The 21,184-nt window shown below is 45.2% G+C and overlaps 3 protein-coding genes across 6 annotated transcripts; 1 reads left to right on the forward strand and 2 right to left on the reverse strand.

Annotated features, from left to right (window-relative positions):
- Positions 1-238: 238 nt before the first annotated feature.
- Positions 239-6,077, reverse strand: LOC125719848 (MICOS complex subunit MIC26-like). 2 transcript variants are annotated; one of them, XM_048994652.1, is made up of 9 exons: positions 5,973-6,077; positions 5,279-5,374; positions 5,082-5,201; positions 4,869-4,901; positions 2,710-2,764; positions 2,444-2,539; positions 2,273-2,367; positions 2,094-2,192; positions 239-496 (listed from the first exon to the last, which is right to left on the reverse strand). In XM_048994652.1, exons 2-9 carry the CDS (start codon positions 5,339-5,341, stop codon positions 434-436), a joined length of 624 nt encoding a protein of 207 aa, XP_048850609.1. In that variant the 5' UTR covers positions 5,342-5,374; positions 5,973-6,077; the 3' UTR covers positions 239-433. The 2 variants fall into 2 exon arrangements, with proteins under 2 accessions (XP_048850609.1, XP_048850610.1); XM_048994653.1 differs by having other exon boundaries at positions 2,273-2,364; positions 5,973-6,076.
- Positions 6,078-8,410: 2,333 nt separating this feature from the next.
- LOC125719833 (zinc finger X-chromosomal protein-like) lies at positions 8,411-14,484 on the forward strand. Of its 3 annotated transcripts, XM_048994628.1 has the most exons (8): positions 8,411-8,697; positions 9,452-9,542; positions 9,703-9,957; positions 10,343-10,474; positions 11,556-11,720; positions 11,813-11,974; positions 12,095-13,351; positions 14,063-14,484. In XM_048994628.1, exons 2-7 carry the CDS (start codon positions 9,476-9,478, stop codon positions 13,309-13,311), a joined length of 1,998 nt encoding a protein of 665 aa, XP_048850585.1. In that variant the 5' UTR covers positions 8,411-8,697; positions 9,452-9,475; the 3' UTR covers positions 13,312-13,351; positions 14,063-14,484. The 3 variants fall into 3 exon arrangements, with proteins under 3 accessions (XP_048850585.1, XP_048850582.1, XP_048850583.1); XM_048994625.1 differs by having other exon boundaries at positions 12,095-14,484; XM_048994626.1 differs by lacking the exon at positions 8,411-8,697 and adding an exon at positions 8,714-9,122 and having other exon boundaries at positions 12,095-14,484.
- A 3,965-nt stretch (positions 14,485-18,449) lies between these two features.
- Positions 18,450-20,587, reverse strand: LOC125719853 (cystatin-B-like). Its single transcript, XM_048994657.1, has 3 exons — positions 20,430-20,587; positions 19,000-19,101; positions 18,450-18,876 (listed from the first exon to the last, which is right to left on the reverse strand). Exons 1-3 carry the CDS (start codon positions 20,493-20,495, stop codon positions 18,748-18,750), a joined length of 297 nt encoding a protein of 98 aa, XP_048850614.1. The 5' UTR covers positions 20,496-20,587; the 3' UTR covers positions 18,450-18,747.
- Positions 20,588-21,184: the final 597 nt, after the last annotated feature.

The following is a 21,184-nucleotide window of genomic DNA, read 5'->3' on the forward strand; positions in this document are numbered from 1 at the left end:
TTCTTGTTTTCAGTTTTTTTTTCCTTAGCATGGATATTATCAGTTGAACTAAGTAAATAAAGCTAAACTGATTCAGTTGTTTTGTTTTCATTTCAGGCTGTAAGGTGACAAAATGTGATTTATTTTTTTTGACAGGCTGATTCTTTTCTATATCCACTGTACATCTTTTCACCATTTTCAGGAAGAAAGGCCTTTCAACAGTTTTGTTGGAAAGAAAACCATGTCAGGAATGACAGTGTTAGGGATTTTTGGTTTTATTACATAAATACATTCAGAATTCAATAATTACATGTACAGTACTGTACAGACTTATGGCCCCATCCTACTGTGCAGCAGTTATGAAGAAGGGGGGGCAAGAGCAGGGCCTGAGAGGGTGCAAAGGGCAGGAGGCGGGGTCCACTGATCAGGAGGCGGAGCAGCATAACCAGGCTGCTCAGTGCTTAGGCTCTTTGCTAGTCGTGACGTTTTCCTCAGTTTTCAGCTCAGTCTTCCCTACCTAGAGAAGAGATATGAATAACTGAGAGGTGCTTTCTCCTCACGATGGGGACCAACCCTAAACCCAAGTGCCCCATCAATGGGGTGCATTTCCCAATACTATGCAGTTGCAATGTTTCCCAAAACCACAGTTCGATCTATGGAGGTAGCTACATTGGTAACTTACATAGTACACACCATCATTAAGTGATACAGGTGTTTTGAACGATTATTCGCAAACACTGTCAAAGTTCTGTATATCGAACGACAGCTTTCAAGCTGGAGTTATAAGTAGAGGTACAGTGATCCGATATTTGGGATCGGTATTGGTACCGATCCACACCTATTAGATTGATTGGTTATCGGCCATATGTGACTGATTCATGTCAGATACTTATTTAGATTTTGGCAGTCTCTAAAAAGAGCTCATATTACTTGTTAAATCTATTTGTAGTCAATCACGTGACAGCTTTCTCATTTTGGAAGCTTAGGCGTTCTTTGTGGCATTCAAGCTGAACGCTAACACTGCCACTCAGGTTTTCCGCCACTCGGTGGGTGTGAGTGCAGTGACTTCCACCTGCTGTGATGTCACGCGCATACCCTTCGCAGCAAGAGAAGCATAAACACAGCAGATAAGGGTCTGGAAGTATTTTACACATTTAACAACAACTGGTTACACAGTAATTTGCAATATTTGTAAAAACAGTTAAGAGAGGGGGAGTAGCGTCTAGTGGAAAATCCTACCAAACAAAATTACTGTGACATTAACAAAGTGCAACTGTCGTACTTGATAAGTCAGTTGCTTTAAACACGCATTGTACCATGTTAGTGCAATACTACCCTCCGCTGATGGATGAGAAAGTACCCCTGCCCAGGTGCCATTGAGATTCTGCACCTACAGGACATGGCCTGTGTGCCCTTTTGCTGTGTGTCTTTTGAGGGAATTTAGTTTAGTTTACATCCACCAGTTTCCAGCAGCTGCCGGCATCAGATTCAAAACAGTGATGCTCGGTTACAAAGCCAAAAATGGACCCGGCACCCTCCCACCTAAAAGAATTTCTCACTCCACGCTCTCTCTGATCCTCCAACACTGCTTCACTGGTCCCACCATCTCTCAGGGCGCAAGGAAGACATGCATGTACACTCTCGTCTGTTTTTGAACCTATGCGGTGTAATGAACTTCCAATAGATGTTCAAACAGCTGAGTCATTGGGCGCCTTCAAAAGACGACTAAAAACCTACCTCTTTCGGGAGTACCTGGATTAGCACTATCAGGATTATACACTCATTTAAAAAATAATAATAATACATTCACAGACAATTGTATAGACAGAGTTTTTTAGAGTGATGGTATTCTTAGCTGGGTTCTACTGAACCAATATCCAAATGTATTCACTGGTGAAACGTCTAGGTACTTATGTAAGTCGCTCTGGCTAAGGGCGTCTGCCAAATGCCATGAGTGTAAATGTAAATTGCTGTGCCTGGGTGACATCATTCCTACTCAAATGTTACTTGCAACATTCCCTCATTTATACAGCTGCACGTTTCAGAGAAGCACCATCCCACTAAAGGATCACTGCAAGACAGCCTCCTCCATCTTCTCGCCATGTGCCTCTTACCTGCTGCTTTACTGGCTTGGCGGCCGACTTGTCCTTCAGAAGCGTTTCCAGGGCAACATAAGCCTGCAGGCTCAAGTCATACACCGAGTCTCCCGTTGTCTACGAGAGACCAAGAGAGGAAGTCAAAAAGGAGAGAGCAGAGGGAGAGAAGGAGCGGCGGGCATGGCGCATGTTCACACCTTAGCAATGGAGGCTGCCTGCTGGGGGTAGTAGAGGGAGGCTCCCAGGGCCATCAGTCCGGTGGGGTAGATCAGCTTCTTAATCCTGGAGCCTGCTGGTAAGCAACATGGAGACTCACTGATCCACCAGAGAACAGCTGCTGACTAAGGAAAGGGTGGCATCCAACCTACCGCGAGCCAGAAAGAGGCCCAGGATGCCAGCAAAGCCAATCACTCCAGCCTGGGCGTAGAATTCAGAGGGGGGGTCCTTCAGGTACTCATAGCTGTCTGGGGCAGCAAAGAGACAGAATGCAGCTCACAGCGCCCACCCAGTAACTTTACTAGGTATGAGCGAACAGCGGGTTTTTTTTTTTTTTTAAAATATACGAATGTGTGTCACTCCAGGAAATGCAAGCTCATGTATGCAAAGTGAATAAAATAAAGCTGAAGGTTCTGACCTTTCCCGAACTGGACAGACTTCTCAACACTGGGTTTCACTGCTCCAAAGAAACCCTGAATTCCCAGGACCAGGGAATGAAATCACAGGAAAACAAGATGGCTGTTAAGAAACACAGTTCCAAAGTTTAAAAGCACAGAGCTTTAGTTGAGGAATACCAGTGGGTTTACTGCGTTTATTACAGTGTGTTATGATATCGCACTGCACACACAGACTGGCAGCATCTTTCACTGGCTAATACAGCAGGACTCTGACAGCACCAATATGCTGCAGCACATACAGTCATAACCCAAATGATTGGTACCCCTGGAATTTTTCCAGAAAATTGCTGTAATTACAAATGTTTTGGTAAACATGTTTATTTCCTTTACGTGCATTGGAACAACTCAAAAAAACAAGAAAAAAAGCCAACTTTGACTTAATTTCACACCAAACCCAAAAACTGGGCTGTAGAAAATTATTGACACCCTCAACTTAATAATTGGTAACACACCCTTTGGAAAAAATAACTAAAACCAATCGCTTCCTATAACCATCAACAAGCTTTTCTTTTGCCAACTGCTCAAGGTCTCTCAGATTCAAAGGGTGCCTTCTCCCAACAGTAATTCTGAGATCTTTCCATAAGTGTTCAATTGGATTTAGATTGGGACTCATTGCTGGCCATTTCATAACTCTCCAGCTCTTTATCTCGAACCATTTCCGACTGCTTTTAGAGGTATGCTTGTGGTCATTGGTCTGCTGGAACACCCATGACCTCTGACGCAGACCCAGCTTTCTGACGCTGGGACCTGCATTTTTTTTCTTTGTACCATTTTCTGTAAACAGTAGAATGACGTGCTTTATCAAAAAGCTCTACCTTGGTCTCATCTGTCCACTTGACATTCTCCCAGAAGGATTTTGGCTTCCTCAAGTACATTTTCGCAAACTCCAGTCTGGATTTTTTATGTTTCTGTGTCAGCAGTGGGGTCCTCCTGGGTCTCCTGCTATAGCATTTCATTTCTTTCAGATATCGATGGACAGTTCAAGCTGACACTGTTGCACCCTGAGTCTGCAGAAGAACTTGGATTTGTTTAGAAGCTGATTGGGGCTGTTTATCCACCATTCAAACTATCCTGCGTTGCAGTCTTTTATAAATTTTTCTCTTCTCTCTACATCCAGAGAGAATAGCTAGCTATTAGCCATGTGCTGTAAACTTCTTGATTATGTTGCGCGCAGTGGACAAAGGAACATGAAGATCTCTGGAGATGGACTTGTAGCCTTGAGATTGTTGATATTTCTCCGCAATTTTTGTTCTCAAGTTCTCAGGCAATTCTCTGCTCTTCTTTCTGTTCTCCATGCTTAGTGTCGCACACAGACACACAACAGGAAGGTTGAGTCAACTTTCCTCCATTTTAACTGGCTTCAGGTGTGATTGCTATATTGCCGGTACCTGTTTCTTGTCACAGGTGAGTTCAAACCAGCATCATATGCTTGAAATAAAACTATTCACCCACAATTTTGAAAAGGTGCCAATAATTATGTCCGGGCCATTTTTGGAGTTCTGTGTGACATGATGTCAAATTTGGCTTAGTTTTCCTCAGATTTTTTGTGTTTATTCAATGCACATAAACTAATATGTGTTTACCAAAACATGTGTAATTGCAACAATTTTCTGGGAGAAATGGTGCATTTTCTGGAAAAATTCCAGGGGTGTCGATAATTTCGGCCATGACTGTATGCGCTTCAGCAATGAGCGGGAAGCCCAGTCCAACATCACGGCCCATAACAGCGGCGTCACGTGCCACACTGGAACCTCGGAAGCATGCAAATGAAATCCCATTGACCTGATATTCTTCAGAAAAAAGGCATAATCTCTAAAGCGGAAAGGGCTCTTGGACAGACGACTGCGGTCAGGTACGGGGAGGTGTGCAAGGGCAGGACCAAAGCTGTGGCTCAGAGAGTGACTGAGAGCAGCACCACCTCTCCCCCTGAGGACAGACACCTGAGACGCAGCGGCACGTAAAACCCTGGCCTGTCTGTTTCACTTAGCAGTGAGGTGCAGCCATCCTAACTGTGATCGTTTCGCCAGCGTCGCTACATTCGAGCAAGGAAAGTTTTCCACTGGTCTGATTTGAAGAGGTGATGGTGAGTGATGGATGTGCTTGTGTGGAAGGAGAATACCTGAATTTTCTCGAACACGCTGAGGCCAGTTTGCTGAAAGGGAACCAGAGAAGCGGCTGATTCAAATCAGGAAAAGCAGAGGCACACGAGCCCAGGCAAAAATCAAAAGAACAACCATTACAACAGACCAGTTGCTTTTCAGGACTTGCATATAAAAACTGGAACTGACTGTTAGAACAATTATATTTACTGAATAGGGAGCCAGACGGTCACCTGATATCGGCTGGTGTAGGGCTGAACAGTTTGCCTCAGCTGGGCCACAGTCTGTTCTATCTGTCCTTCTTCTGGTTCCACATATTTGAATTTTTGCTGGGGTGTGGTGTAGAGAGAAAGCTGTAACACAAAATGAGCGATGAGACTCAGTAACCTGTCAGACGCACAAAGATGCCACGTGAGGAGCAATACAGTACCTCTTCTGTCCTCAAAGTGGTGGCCTCTTTCTCCTCGCTAGCAGCAAACACAGTTCCTGCCATCAGAACCACAGGTGCAACGACCAACCCTACTGCCTGGGTTTGGAGGCGCACACATAAACACAGCATCAAGGATAGCACGCCACTCAAGTCCCTTTCTGCCAATCAGCAGAGAATGAACAGACCGACAATTGCGTCCAATCAGCAGACAAGGTCTGAGACGAATTACGACAATGAAGACAGAATAATGTGCCCAAAAGGTGACAGGAGATTGCCTAAGGACAGGCAGTGGGTGGGTGCGATCTGATTACATGCATGGGGCATATTAATACTCAGCAGCTTCACATTAACCTTATAAAATCTTCGACAGTAGCCTGACTGTATTGTTAGGATCAAATAAGAATGAACTCCGAAATACATATATAATATGAATATCACGACAGACAAAACTGAGCCCCGTCAAAACTGATTACAGATGGCTAAAGCCGACAGGGCGATTCTTTCACACTTTCCCATGCCACCAAAAGTCTGCCAGTTTTAATTTATGTTGTTTCGACTTAATTACAAGTTAGAGGTTCAGTTTTAATAAAAGTACCAAATGTAAACATCAACATTTTTCTCAACAACGAATGACCGACTTTATGTAAATAAGCAAAAATGCACAATTTAAAGAAAAAAGAAAAGTAACTGTCACCTTGTATCCGACTCCTGGAGGTGCCTTACACGCAGAAAAAAACTACGGAAACCCAAAAAGGACAAACAAGGCTCCGTCAAGGCTAGGCCACAGCGCCATCTGTTGGCAGACCATTATCAGCCAGACTAAGGCAGAACCGTCAAGAAAACTGAAATTGGCTTCGACATTTATTATGACCATTATAATACCCCAGGCTCGTGCCTCATGTCGTCTGGTAAAGGCACAAGGTCAGACATGGGTAACCGTTTACAAAAGGGATGGAGGAATTGAATGTAACTCACAGATTCATAAAATTAGCATGTGTACAATTTTTACACCAAATTGTCTAGAATAAAGTCAGAATGTAGCTATTGCTAGATTTATGGCTTGTTCTGGTAAAATATATCTAAGGATAAATAACATCAAACCATTAAGGGGTATAATAACTCTGGAATTCAGAAGCCACAAAGAGAACTATGCAAAAATCTTAAGCAACCAAAGAAAGTCTTTTTTTAAATGATCTTTGTGTTGCTGTAAAACTATGTTACTATGCCTGTCAAAGTGTGTTAGCTTAGCCATTTCAAAACCTCTGCTAAAATCACTACATTATTTCCAGCAACCATAGAAAACATCCTTGTAGTTTTGACTCGACCACCAGCACAATGTCCCTGACATTTTTAACTAATGAAATTAATTATTTAAGTGAGCCGGTGGTGAAATTTAATAAATACATGTAATGGCTGGGGTGCCCCTGAGGAGAGGTTTGGGAACTGAAGCGGTGTTCATCTAGCCATCCAGCAAGATATCAGTCACTTTTTGGAGAACAGAAGAAAATTCTTGGTAGTTTTATCGTGTTATTCTTAATTCGCATATATTCTAATGACAAATTGTTTTTTGTTCTTAGCAAAAGTGCACTGACTACCCCGGTGGATAGCTTTAAACATTTCTTTCGACCGCCTAAGCCTTTTGCACAGTACACTATGTACTGTTCTACAGGCGTACATTCATTGGATTTATAAAAAAAGAATGTGTGTGAGGGAAGCCAACAGACACCTAGCTCAGGCCAGGAGCTGGATGCTTAGTTGCATTTTCATTTGCTGAAGTTTTAATCAGCCAGTTGTGGGACAATGTCAGACCCCTTGAGTCATCACCTTCCCAGCCCTGGACTGAGCTCTCTAGTCTGGGCTTACGTGCAACCTAGAAAACAAAAGATCACTATTGTGTTGGTATTTCAAAGCAATATATTTCAGAGATATATAGGATCAAATACGTTTCCACTCTAACCGCAACATCCAGCGTATACCATGTCAATTCTCTTACAATTAGGCTGCGTTCACACTGCCATGTTGAAGTGACTCAAATCGGATTTTTTGCCTTAATGTGACACAGATCTGATCTGTTCAGGGCTGTGTGGACAAGCAAATCTGATCATTTCAAATTTTTCGGATTTGTGTCACTTTCATATGTGGTACTAAATCGGATACGTATCCGATTCGAGGCCATGCGACCTGAATGTGGAACGCTCAGATCGGAATTCATGTGGCTTTTTGCTTATACGCATGCGCTGACATCATCAGCCTGCGCCGGCAGGCTCGTACCCACACATCTCTTGGTGCAGCAGAAAAAGTTTACAAGAACGAAGCTGATTCACTGTTTGTCGTCCTCCAGAGCAAAGTGCAATACATGCGTGAGCTACTAATGCCTCCATTTTTTATGCCATGAGTCGTCCCACAGATATGACATTATTTGTTGTTGGTGACGCAGTTGACCCGTGTAAAAACGTATCAATCTGTGCATGTGTGACGTTTAGGAGGACCGATGCATTCACATTACAGTCAGATACAGGTCACTTGTAGTTATGCATGTGCACCGTCAAGATAGACAAATCCGATCTGAGCAAAGAATCAGAATTGAACGATGTGGCTGGCAGTGTGAACGTAGCCCAAGTCAGGGGAATGGGTATCGTTAGACCTCTGTCACTGGGGCACGTGACCCAGTATTTATGCGCTTTGTCCCAGAACAATCTCATGTTCGGCTGTCAAAAATCATATGAACAATGAGGGGTGGGGGCCCTGTACCCCATTAGAGCTTTATGTCTACCAACGCCACTGATCAGAGGCACTACTAAAAACTGCCCCACTGACAAATGTCACCGTGGGCCCTCTGCAGGGGGGCCTCAATAAATGACATGTTGAAATAGTAGGAGAGGCAACATAAATGAGGTTTAAATGAGGACTTATTTTTACCAGCCTGACAAAAAAAGCTGCCTTTAGGTGGAACTATTATCAGAAGCGATGTCTAGATGAAACCCGTAACACCTATTTAAAGTTAAATAGTTGCCAAGGTATAGTTAATGGTTATTAAATACTTCGAGGGCCTTCTGTGCCCTTAAATCGTCGGTGAGATGCCCAGGTAGCCACTGTGCTATCATCCCTCAGGCCAGCTTTCCAGGCTAAAGAAGCGCAGACGCGTTCGAAACGGCATCCCCGAAGCCGCCAGGTCTGCAGGGCTTCTAGCTTCTTCCGCATTTTCCAGCGGCTTTCCAGCTGTGACGTGGGGGGCTGTCGAGGCCTCGGAGTCGGCCGGGGGCCGCGGCGTGTCCGCTCAGGCTCGGCCCCTCCCTCCCTGCGCTCCAGCGGCCCGCCCCGCCAACTCAAACCCCGACTACGCTCTGTCCGGATTGGGCAGCTATAGCGGCCTGTAAAGGCGCTTTTTCAAAGTGAAAGGTCTTTTGTAAAGACGGCTGGTAAGTTGTTTTTTGGTGAATTTGTGTATCGCTACAGATTAGCTATCCGCCGCACATTGGCACGCCCCGTATTTCAGGGGTGGCTTGTAAATGTCGTTGCCTCTATATGGTGAGGCCGCGGAGGCCTCGGGACACGGTGACGAACGTGCCGCGTTAGGGAGACGGTTTTTCGCGTTAATTTGGAAAGGAGCCACGGTGCTGAATCGCGCCGTAGAGGCCGCGCTTGAACCCTGTGCCTTACAAGGTCCAGCGGAGAGGCTTTACTAGTGCTGCAGTTGGAGGTGCTAGCTAGCCGCCATGTCCGCAGCAAGTGCGCCGGAAATGGTGCCGTGCGGGGCGTCTCTACAGCGGGCTCTCCGCGGAAAGCACCCCGCTCCCCCGGAACCAGATGCCTCAATAACGGCAAGCTTTCACAGCTAACCGGGGTGCGTTGTACGCTCACTAAAAACGTAGTCTGAAATTACTATATAAAAGTATTTTGATGTGAAAATATACAGTCAACTGTTATACTGTGCTAATAAATTAAGTGCCACGGAATATTTTGCGTATATCTGTAAATTGATATTACACGAATATTACAACAAAAACAACGTTATATCGTTAACTGTGCGCATAATTTTATTTCAGAAGTATTTTATAGACAATGCATGCTTGTTTTTTCCTCCCATGCACTGTGTGTGTTGTGATTGGCACGTTGTGTTTTTTTAGTATTCAGAGGAGTCATTAAACGGGTCTGATGTTATGTTTTATGCAGTAAGACCGAGACAGATGAGTTGTAATGGATGAAGATGTAACAGAACTGGTTCTGCATTCAGAGGAGCCACAGATCATACTCCATGGATCTGGTAATTACCTGCAGTGAATTGCACCCTGTTTGTTTTACAGCCCCAGTGCATACTACTTGTTTTCTGGTTTTTTTGCAGTCACCCTGCTACTCAGACAGGCTGTTCTGCACTACTTTTTACATGTTGGCTCTATAAATGACTGTCAGCATGTGCCTGCCAGGTGAGGCTGGAGACCCTGAAGAGGAGATCGTGACCCGTCTGCTGGAGGTGCGGGAGGAGAAAGAGCAGATAGTGATCCAGGACAGTGTCCAGGGCACCATGTCTGAGTACGTGCAGGATGTCACCATGGAGACCTGTGTGATGTCACTGGAGGATGAGCTGCAGGATGAGCTGCAGGATGACACGGCTTCGGAGGGGGTGCTGGTGGCGGGGGGCGATGGGCAGGACACCTGTGAGGACTACCTCATGATTTCATGTAAGTGGCCGTTACACAGGCTCCATCCATATGCACTTTGATGAGGAGAATCACTGGCTGTTTATCAGTATGCGTACTTGACTGTACTTGTGTTCTCGTCTACCCGTTTGATGTTATCTTCCACTGCCGAAGTACAGTTCCAATACTCAAGAACAGAAGTACAGAGGATGGTAAAAATCCTAGGATGTCGTTCTTGCCCTGTCCCCAGATATAAAGCATATGTCAGTTGCATCCTTGCCAACAAGATCTATCCCACGATTCATTGTCTCCCAAGTCCTTTCTTGGGAGGCAAATTAGCAAGGCCGCTCTTGCCGACAACACAAGTACGTTCTTGGGGTTCTTGGTATTGATAACTGACCACACGCTCCGCCTTGATTTCCTGCAGTGGATGACACGGATAAGATGGTGCATGGAAACAGCACAGAGGTCACCGTGGGGGACCGACAGAAGGAGAACGAAGGCGAGGAGGTCATTAAGGTCTACATTTTCAAGGCTGACTCCGGGAACCATGACCCAGGTGAGGAGCTTGTAGCTTGGAGGTTCTGTCCTGTCCTGAGGTTCTCTTCCTTTAAAGCAACCCTTTTTGCACATATAACTGCATTGTTTACATATGAAGACACCTACAGGTATTTATTAAGTAGTCAGTAATTGCTTACTAACTCTTCGTGCTGTTACAGTGTATGTTCTGTATGTTCTTAATATGCCACAGCAAACCAACCAGAAAAATATGCATTCAAAGTATGTGGCACATGAATCAGTCGAGTCAATCAAATAATCTGAAAGGTATGCTATTTGCAACCCTTTAAATTTTAAGGGGGGGGGAGATGAAATGTTAGTTCCTTTCTCTTTTGCAAGTGGGTGAATTTGCTGATTAAGGCATACTCATTAAAATTGAGGTTAAACAGAAGTACGTCTCGCTTAACTGTAAATGGAAAAATTTAGTACAAGCACATTCAGATCATTTGATTGACTTACTGATTTGGAACAGAAACAGACGTGTGGACAGGGGCATAGGAACTAGGGGGATGTAACCCCCCAATATTTGATTTGCCTTCATTTGCCCCCTGTATTAACAGACCTTTGTATTTCAATTATTAAGTTGTGCCCGCCCCCCCTCTAATATCACACTCTGTCCGGCACCATTGAGTGTGGCGAGAAGCAGATAGCCACCTGGAGCTGTGCCTGTGTGACATCTGTGCGTGACCCTGTTCACGCTGCGAGTACAACAACACATTTGTCATAGTCGATCCTTTTAGCATAATGTAAACAGGATGTCAAGAACTACACAACAGCACATTCGAAAATGTTTTGGAAGTGCAATAGGTTTGCCATGGGTAGAATTTAGCAGGAGAACATTTTAAACTGGATTTGAGAAAGTACTTCTTTACACAGCGTGTAGTTAGAGTACTGAATAGTCTTCCTGCTAGTGTAGTGCAAGCTAAAACCCTGGGTTCCTCTAAATCAGAGCTAGATAAGACTTTATCAAGCTACAAGCTATTACTTGAATTCTCTCCAAGCGAGCTTGATGGGCCGAATGGCCTCCTCTCATTTGTAAACTTATGTTCTTATGTAAGGCCTGCGTGTGGGATGTGTAACAGGTGCAGAGAAGGTGGCAGATGAGGTGTACATGGAGGTGATGGTGGGGGGTGGCGAGCCAGTCTCTCACGAACAGCCTTGCGTAGAACCTGCCCCCACTAGCTCTGCCCCCAACAGCCCCCCATTCAACAAGGACCTGGCGCCTATGAGTTGGGCCTCTCCGTACGGTATGTGCTTGACTCTCTTGGCTTCCCGATTTAGGTATTCCACAGCGTGGAGTGCATTTAAAGTGCTTGAGTGTTTGTGTGTGTGTGTACAGGTGGTGTCCACAAAACTGATTCCAGTGTGAGCAGAAACGGCGTGGCCGGCACTTTGGCACACGGGAATGTGGGAGGCGGGGCTATGGGTGTGGTCAAGGCTGGCCGGCAGGGTGGCGGCAGCGGTAGCAGGAGGCGTGCAGAGCCCTGGCAGGTCCAGACAGGTACAGAATGTAGCAGAACTCGACATTAATGCCGCTGCTTCATTTTCAAGTGAATAAACCAAATGTTTCCCATAGTTCAGTCTCACAGAAAGTCACTCGTGTTCTCCCTGCCCTTCCCAGCCGTCATCATGGGCCCCTATGGTCAGCCGATCACTGTCTACCCCTGCATGCTTTGTGGCAAGAAGTTCAAATCCCGGGGATTTCTGAAACGCCATATACTGAACTGGCACCAGGACGTACTGAACCGCAAGAAGTACCAGTGCCCGGACTGTGAGTTCAGTACCAACAAGAAGGCCAGCCTGCACAGTCACATGGAGGTGCACGCGCCGGTCAACAAGGCGCCGCTGGCCTGTGATGAGTGCGGAAGGGAGTTCCACCAGCAGGCGGCGCTCTATGCGCACAGGCTGCAGCATCACGACCCCAAGCCCCAGGTGACGGCGAGCCCCGCACCGAAGATGCATAAGTGTAAATTCTGTGACTACGAGACAGCTGAGCAGGGCTCTCTGGACCGCCACCTGCTGGCTGTGCACAGCAAGAGCTTCCCCCACATCTGCGTAGAGTGCGGCAGCTGCTTCCAGCTCCCTGCGGAGCTGAAGGAACACATGCTCACTCACACGGCGCAGAAGGTCTACTCCTGCGACTACGAGACGACGGACTCGCCTGAACCGAAGACGGATGCGCAGATGACGCAGGGAGAAGAGACGTCCTACAAGTGCGAGCGCTGTCCGCTGGCATTCCCCGAGCACGAGGAGCTGCTGCGGCACGCGCAGTCGCACGAGGAGCCGCGCACCCACCAGTGCGCTCACTGCGAGCACCGCAGCTCCAACTCCAGTGACCTGAAGCGGCACGTCATCTCGGTGCACACCAAGGACTACCCACACAAGTGTGTCATCTGCGCCAAGGGCTTCCACCGGCCGTCGGAGCTGAAGAAGCATGCGGCGGCGCACCGCGCCAAGAAGCCCCACCAGTGCCGGCACTGCAGCTTCCGGGCCGCTGATCCCTTCCTGCTCAGCCGCCACATCCTGTCGGTGCACACCAAGGAGGCGCCGGCCGTCCCTGAAAAGCGCGGCCGCAGGACAGGCGGGGGGGCCGTGGCGCCGGCCGGTCCCGGGGTTAAGAAGGGTGGCACCAAGGCCCCACGGGAACGCCGCGTCTACCAGTGCCAGTATTGCGATTACAGCACCGGCGACGCCTCAGGTTTCAAGCGGCATGTCATCTCCATCCACACCAAGGACTACCCCCACCGCTGCCAGGTTTGCGGCAAAGGCTTCCGGCGGCCCTCCGAGAAGAACCAGCACATCATGCGGCACCACAAGGAGCTGGCACCAGCGCCGTGAGCTGAAGGCAGGGTGTGAGGGCGGGGCCTATCTCTGTGTGGTGAGCTGAGGGAGGGGCCTCGCTGTGCATGGTAACCTGAGGGCGGGGCCTCTCTGTGCACCGCAGCCTGAGGGCGGGGCATCCTTGTGCACGACAACCTGAGGGCGGGGCCTCTCTGTGCACCAGGCTGCACTCTCATCCTGCTCAGTGTCTGACTCTATTTCTCCTGTGAGTTTGTATCATTTGTTGGACCAGTGGCTTCAGAGGATGTGCTCTATACCATCTATGCTCCATCGGATTCCTCGAGGGCCCCTAGCTATTCCAAATTTGTTATATTTCTACTAATTATTACATCTTTAATCTTCCAACCAGTAATTAGCAGTATTAGCTAATCAGATTGCCTAGCGGTAGAATAGAACAAATATATGGAATTCCTTGGGGTACTCAGGGAGGTATTTGGGAACCACTGTCAAAAAAAGTGTTTTTGTGTCTACTGCCTCCTGCTGTTGGTAGTAAACACTGCAGGATGAGCTAGGGTCTGTACTCGGTGTCTTGAAACTGTGAGTTCATGGGTGGTCGTTCACATTTTTGAGGTGGTCCATAAGAATAGTTGTTAGAAATGTTTCTTAATGAAGTAAATGTAAAAATCTAACTCGGAAAATGAAATTCAATAAAGCTGCACTTATGGACACACTTCAGGCAGCAAGTTGTGTGAATTTAATGGAGTTCCAGTGAAAGCCTTTTATGCCATATTTTGTGTTATGCCCGTAGATTGATGTGTGTAACTGAGGAAGCTGTGTGTCTGCGTGTGCAGAGAACCATCAAGGCACATCCCAGCTTCTTCAGACCTTCTGTGGGACAGAGTGGGACTCACTGTGCCATGTGCAGACGCTGTGTGTGCTGATGTCATTAATGCTGTAGTGATGGCCGTCAGCCTGGGGTGTCTCTGGTGTCGTTCACAGACAGAGAGACGTCGCTAACTTAGATCTGGACGTTCATTGTGTACGGCCTTGTTCTATAAACCCTGGGCCTATGTATTTCCAAATTTAATCATGGAAGTTCTGTTTAACTAGAATTGTATTATATCTAAATTATTTTGTATCGGAACCAACACCTCTGTAAATTTCTGTTAAAGAAAAAATGTCTTTTTGTAATTGGTATGAAAATGAAATAAATGGCAGTATTTTCATTGAGGGATTTTAAAACGTGTGCATGTGTGAGAGAGCGTGTCTTTTGTGTATTCTGTAGTATAGATGTGTCTGTCTGGTCTTTGTGCTGTGTGTGGGCTACATATACCATCCACTAGCCTAACAGAACTCGGCAACTGCCATCTACTGGGCAAATTTTGTCTAAGAAGCTTGCGGAAATGTTCCAAAAGTTGCAGAAGTGCTTTTTTCATTTTTATGCAGAAATGAAGCTTTATTTGCCATTAGTACATGTATGATAACAGGCCCATTGGAATGTTAGTTTTCTCATATCATGCCTTCCTTTGACGGATAAACGCAGAGGCTGAGTCTGAATTAAAGGGTTTCATCCGAAGACTGAATGCGACGCAGCGGTATAAGAAGGCCGTCTCGTTTCGAAGGCTCCTTCAAATGCAGCCTAGAAACGCGTTATTCTTTTGCCGAGATCCCAAGATTCATTGCGCGAACCTTTGAAAAAGACGGCCTACAAAGGATGCAGCCCTTGAATTCAGACACAGCCGCACATACAGAGGTGAGGGTAAAGCTCGCGGGTTGAGTGCAGGATCAATCTTCCTTCAGCTGCACTGGAGCATTTTTCCAGGGGGTTAAAGGTCTCAAGGGTCTGATGATGATGTGGCTACTCCGGCGGATGATCTTCTGGTCACTGGCACAGAGGCCTAACCTGTTGAGCCACACGTCATCACGCCAATCACCTGCTACTTGAGGCTCTCTGGTCTCAACTGAAGATGATGTGAATTGGCGCTCCTGTTCTGTTGCACTTTTAGAACCTGATACAAGCCTAAATGAGTAGAGGCATCTTGTTGGTTGTCGATACAGTTTCTCAGGTGTGAAGATAGACGTTGCATAGCTTACAGGCTTCTTACCTGTTGCTGATCACTGGTGACTCGCTACTGGAGCAAAACAGACATTTAATGCCAGTAGCAGTGAAGTGAGTCAATTTCAGTTTTAAGTGGTTTGGGTGCATGCGGGATTCAAATATTCAGTTTATAGAAACCAAGAAACGCATGCTTCTATACTAACCTATCCTGCACATGCCATTTGCAATGCCTTTACCTGTTGAAAACGGACAATATTGAGAAATTCTTGAATTTGTATACATTCAGGTGACACAAAACACTCAACAGAGAGACTGAGTGAATTAGAGAGAGGTGACCCACCTACATCCACCACTTTGTGAATCCAGTTCATCACTAATGAGCAGAAAAACGATTATCAGGCATACGTGTAAAAATAATGCTGCATGGTTACACCTATGGTGAAAATCTCACCTTGGCTTGACACTAGAATTACTACCATTGAATGGAAATTTTGAAAGTAAAAATAAAACACAGTACCGTTATTCAGTGAAGTGATTACTTACACCGAAAATGTTGGTCAACAATGGCTTCCTCTGCTGCTTTAGCTAAAAGGAGAAACAAAACTTAGAAGCTGATAGAGTAATTTGTGGACTGACCTACGTTAGGAGGCAAGACCTTCACTATTCACCTAAGTCTCGGACGCCGTCGGTTTTTTTCGAGGGGCTTAGAATTCCTTTCGGATCTGTAACAAAAGCATTCGAGTTTCATATTGTGGCTCCACCATGACATTCAATTCCTCACTTTATACTAATGTGTAAAAACCCATCGCTGAGACTCAACTGCAGTTCAGAAGAAGCCACTAACCAAGAATCTGAACCTGTAATGTAATCTGTGCTGAAGGATTTGATAGTTCTTAGATAATTACTTTAACAGTGCTGTTACCGCTTTGGAAGAGTATTTGCATCTTCGCAGTATCAGAGCTCCAAAAACGGCAAGAGAAGTGTCGTAAACACAATTTAAATGAAAGGAGCGGAAAATCACAAACCGAGAGCCTTCCTGAGAGTCTGTAGTTCATTCGGTACCTTAGTCTTAATCTTGCTTCCTTTGCGTTTCCCACCTGAGAGACAAAGGAGCTTCTGTCAAGCGTGCGACCGCAGCTCCTCGGTGTATTTCTGACACGGGCTGAGAGTTTCCCCACCTGAGACGCTGAGGAGGGCAGCCAGCAGGAGCAGAAGCAGCAGCAGTAGCAGTGGTGACGCGCGCATGGCGAGGAGCCCAGAGGTCTCCGCACAGACACCCCCAGCCCCTTTATATGCCTCTCTGCTCAGGCCATAATCCCCTGCTGCTGACGAGCGGCTTCTACTCTGGCATCAGGGAGGCGCCAGTCTGCCTCCGCCAGCAGCGCTGGCAGGTCCGCACTCGATATCTGAGACCTGCACCTCCGCCCCAAAGGTGCCACACATGACAAGCAGGGCCGATCTCACCTTCCCAATCACTTTTTTTTATTCAGCTTTTCAGAACCAAAAATGAGATGTTTAATTCTGACACCATAATGGTGACCTCATCCACATGGTCTGTAGGCTGGAACTGTCTGCTTTCCATGGGGGTTAGAGGAAGGCAGGGTAATGGCAGGGTAAGCGATGGGCAATAACCGTCTGTAAAGGTACCATTAAAGGAACTGCCATTAACCAAGGTGAGGCAGAGTGCCTGGAAACTAACAGACCACATTCGAAGCTTGAAATTTCTGTTTGACATCATCAATTTAATAACGACGGCGATAGAGACCACGTCTGCAAATGAATGTTGTGCATTAGAGCCCGACACTTGCTGGCTGCATGTTTTGTCCAATGAGCATTTATACAGATGCGTGGGATTTCAGATCCACTCAGATTCACTCTTCGGAGAGGTGCTGCTTTTCCTGGCTTCTTCGCCATTGGTCATTTCTCACAAAGTTGACGTTTATACGTCTTTACAGCGCGATAATGAGGCCGTGAGACTCCAGTAGCCAAAAATTCCATATCATGAGTAATTAGTACTTTACTTGGTATAACTGATTTTGGGATTTCTGTACAGCTTGCAAAATTGTGATTGATTGTACCGGAGCAAATATCCATTTCATGGACTTTAAAATGATTATTTGCAGAGTTTTTTTTTACTGTTTTAATCAATCACAAATGCCAAATCAGCAATGGACCTTATTAACTGGTCCAGGAGTGCATATCATCTAATGGTGCTCCATACGAACTGGGAAGTCAGAATTTCAATCAGACCGCCGTCTAAAGTCGGAGTTCCGAGGGACGTTCAAAGAACCTCTGCAACCTGACCTCAGAATTGAAGATAGCTGCACCCTTCATCTACAGAAGTGAAAGCAGTAATATACTTTTTATTAGTGTCACGATCGTCCGGGAAGAGCGGTGCGAACGCGCTGGCAGGCGAGCAGGCAGGAAGCAGGCGAGCAGGCGTAAGCATGGGTGAACGGGGATTTATTATAATAACGCGGACTGGGGAACATGGCACGCCGACTGACATCAAGTAACATCAATGACGGACAAAGGACTCGGGTAAGACACGGACTGAAATACACAGGGACTGATTGAAAATAAGCAGACACAGCTGGGTACAATCCGGGAAACACACGTGGGTAAGCAGGGGGCGTGGCACACAGGAGGAGCCGACGAGCAGGTCATGACAATTAGCACTTGGGTCTCAATTTTTACTTTATTGATTGAGTTTCTACTTTTAATGACATGCATGGTTAAATTCTTAATAAGTGACTATAAATTGCAAGGTGAGGTTTGTTGTTGTGAGACCGACTGATTTTAGTCAGGAGTCAGTTGGATTACACCCTATTTAAGGAGAAGCATTTAGCAAGGTCAGAGAGGAGAGGCTAGAGGTGGGTGGAATGCAGTACGGAGGCTTATTTTGTATTGGTACTTAGTTTGATTTTGTCCATACTTCTCTTGTCACAGAATTTGGTGAAAAAAAAAACACCTCGGATCGCAGGCATCTGGGGATTTCCATTTTCACAGTGTCGCTCAGCTGTCCCACAACATTCAAAATTGCATTTTATGCAATAAAATTAACACTACTGTGGTCATATACTGCTTTATGAGGTTGTCTGTAGTTTATCACACCAGAAATGAAAATAACAAATGATGCAGAAAAATCAGGTCATGCTTTAATTCATACAGATTCAAAGATGCACAGTAAAAAGGTGAAGTTCTTCCCCAAAACTTGCAATTATAAATTTTTACAGCATATAACTTTGTGTTATGATATTTATGGGAATATGCCTCCACATAGACAAGTTTCACCCACTAATACCTGCAGGTAATTTTGATGATCTGTTTTAGAAAAAAAATGTATTATATGAACACTGGACACCAGACTTGGTTCATGGGTAATTTATTAAGGATGAAGCACTTGCTGGGTGTTCATAAGGAATTCTGGTCATTCAGAAGTATGCAAGTTGGTCTTGGTCATTCTTCTCTGTTTGCAGGCTATGCAGTTCAAGCTTGTTGCCAGCATGGGGCAGTGTTTGGTAAACACGCAAGTGTATGTAGTCATTGCCCCCCACATAAACCTATTAAGAAAAGAACATGAGTACTGCAGAGAAACACACACACACACACACACACACACACACACACACACACACACACACAAACCATCTTGTACATGCACTTGCACAAGTAATCATACATACCTTAATGAAGTAGTTTTTTCCTGCCACCACTTGGGTTTTGAATGTCTTTGCGGTAAAAACGTCAAACGTTTTCCCAGCCTTTTCCTCTACATATGGCTTCACCTAGGAGATCAAAACCAGCTCAGTTAGACACCTGTATGTTTGCTAGACCATTAGTAAATGACAGAATACCAAAGAATGCATGTCCACCTAGAAATTCATTCTGGTTACTATGTGTTGTTAAGGGAACCTAGAACCTAGAGCCAGTAACCACTATATCCACAATATTTTTTCAGGTGCCAAGGTGTTACCGTCGCAAAGATACAGGCATCTAAATATGGAGGATCAAGCATTCTTGCAAACCCATTGATGGTAATATATGTGTATTTTGTGAAAATGATATCGAAAACAATGAACCACACATTTTTTCCTCATGTAATGTAACCCACTTATTCTGGCGTAACTTTCAGAAATGGATAAAACCAAAAATCTCATCCTTTCCAGCTTGTGTTTATAGAGGCAACATAATATTTGATATAACAAAATTATATTATTTTATATATAAAATTATAATGACAAAATAAAAATGAGGAACTCTGCTGCAATGTAATTTTATGCTCCACAATATATATAAGAACAGAAGCCTGAAATCATCCCCAAATTTATTGTTTAAATGAATTCAAATTGTAGCTAAAATCTTTAAAACTATTAAAAAGGGGTTAAAGCACACAAACTGTACTAAATCCTAAAACACTTTCCCACGGAATCAGGTAATAATTGTATATCCCCTTGTGTTTTTTCTTTCATACATTTTATTATTTTATACATACAGACATGTTTTTTGATACCCTTGTGGGGCAGGGATAGCTGGAAAACAAGCAGGGAAGTGGGTCCCGAGGACCGAGTTTGAGAAATACTGATCTAAGCTGAGAAGTATCTTTGGCACTGGGGTGTGGCTCCCTTCAGCAACTTTGTCGTGCTGCCAATTACCTGATAAACGTTGATGTTGCCATGCTTGTTTTGTACATTTTCCAATAAAAATGTTTATCAAAAAATAAACAATGTTTCAATCAGAAGAGGAATGCAGCAATACAGGACTCTGAAACCTGAAAAGTAGAATCTGGAAACTTTTTTGGATTCAACAGGCAGTTTTTACAAGATCAAAATTAGCCCCAAAGAACACAACCCGAAATTATAAGCGACTTCAGAGCAACAACAACGGGGAAAAAACCGTTCTAAGTCGCTTATAATAAGCGGACTTGGCATCACTGGGCTGTAGTTACATTTCTGGGAATGTGCGCATCAGGCTAGGGCGTAGAATCTACGCGGCGGTATGAATCAGCAGTAAAACTCCCAAATTAAGTTTAACAGTCCACAGTTTTGGTGATCACCTTTAGTGGCTGATTTTCTCAAAGAAAACTTAAAGAGGAAGATTTACAAACTGCACCCACCTCATCGCAGATCTGCTGCACTTCGGCAGTGGCGTCCTGAACATTGCCAAGTCCTCCGCATAACATGGTGACTACAAAGTAAAGAGCTGATCTAAAATCCAACTGAGAAGTGACAGCCTGCACAGCTAGTCATGGGATCTCTTCCCCAGTTCCGTGTCACATGACACCCCACAAATCGGAGCGCGAGAACTTCCTCTAATGAATGTCACATGATCGCGGTTGTTGGACGCTACCCAGTTTGATCGGGCGCAATATTAATACATCATGTCTCACGTGTTTATGCATTTAACGCTGGTTTATTAAATAAGACGTTCATTCAGTAATGATGAAATTGTGTGCTTAGTAGCATTTATGGCCTCTTCAACCTTTTCCTCGTAGAGTTTGAGCTTCCGGGTCGGTAAAACGTTTGGAAAATAAATCGATGGCGGAATGTTGGAGAACAAACCTTCTCACACAAATATATATTATTCCATTCTAAACCTAAATTAGCTTCATCCGAAGCGTTGGGGACGTTTGCAAACCCTAAAGACTATTAACAAGGTAATAAAAAAAATCACTGGTGATCACACGAAATCTAACTCGTCCTAGTGATTTGTAAATAGAACTGTGATTTGACTATCGTCAAGCCCAGTTACCGTATTATAAGGGGACGGGTGGCAATCCTAGTTACACGCATTATTAGAAACCTAAAGTGGCACAAAGTGAAACTGGTGTTTTTCGGTGTCGCCGATAATGTGAAGCAAATTTAATGTACC

Source organism: Brienomyrus brachyistius, chromosome 24, assembly GCF_023856365.1.
Source record: "Brienomyrus brachyistius isolate T26 chromosome 24, BBRACH_0.4, whole genome shotgun sequence".
NCBI lineage: Eukaryota > Metazoa > Chordata > Actinopteri > Osteoglossiformes > Mormyridae > Brienomyrus > Brienomyrus brachyistius.

Bases quoted from the DNA above. Each gene is read 5' to 3' on its own strand.
- LOC125719833 (XM_048994625.1), top strand. From the start codon at position 9,476: ATGGATGAAGATGTAACAGAACTGGTTCTGCATTCAGAGGAGCCACAG. The intron at 10,475-11,555 runs GTGAGGAGCTTG...GATGTGTAACAG, and splicing joins CTCCGGGAACCATGACCCAG to GTGCAGAGAAGGTGGCAGAT. The intron at 11,721-11,812 runs GTATGTGCTTGA...GTGTGTGTACAG, and splicing joins GAGTTGGGCCTCTCCGTACG to GTGGTGTCCACAAAACTGAT.
- LOC125719848 (XM_048994652.1), bottom strand. From the start codon at position 5,341: ATGGCAGGAACTGTGTTTGCTGCTAGCGAGGAGAAAGAGGCCACCACT. The intron at 5,202-5,278 runs GTACTGTATTGC...TTTGTGTTACAG, and splicing joins CCACTTTGAGGACAGAAGAG to CTTTCTCTCTACACCACACC. The intron at 4,902-5,081 runs GTGACCGTCTGG...GTTCCCTTTCAG, and splicing joins CCTACACCAGCCGATATCAG to CAAACTGGCCTCAGCGTGTT.
- LOC125719853 (XM_048994657.1), bottom strand. From the start codon at position 20,495: ATGTTATGCGGAGGACTTGGCAATGTTCAGGACGCCACTGCCGAAGTG. The intron at 19,102-20,429 runs GTGGGTGCAGTT...TTGATCTCCTAG, and splicing joins TGCAGCAGATCTGCGATGAG to GTGAAGCCATATGTAGAGGA. The intron at 18,877-18,999 runs GTATGTATGATT...TTTTCTTAATAG, and splicing joins GAAAAAACTACTTCATTAAG to GTTTATGTGGGGGGCAATGA.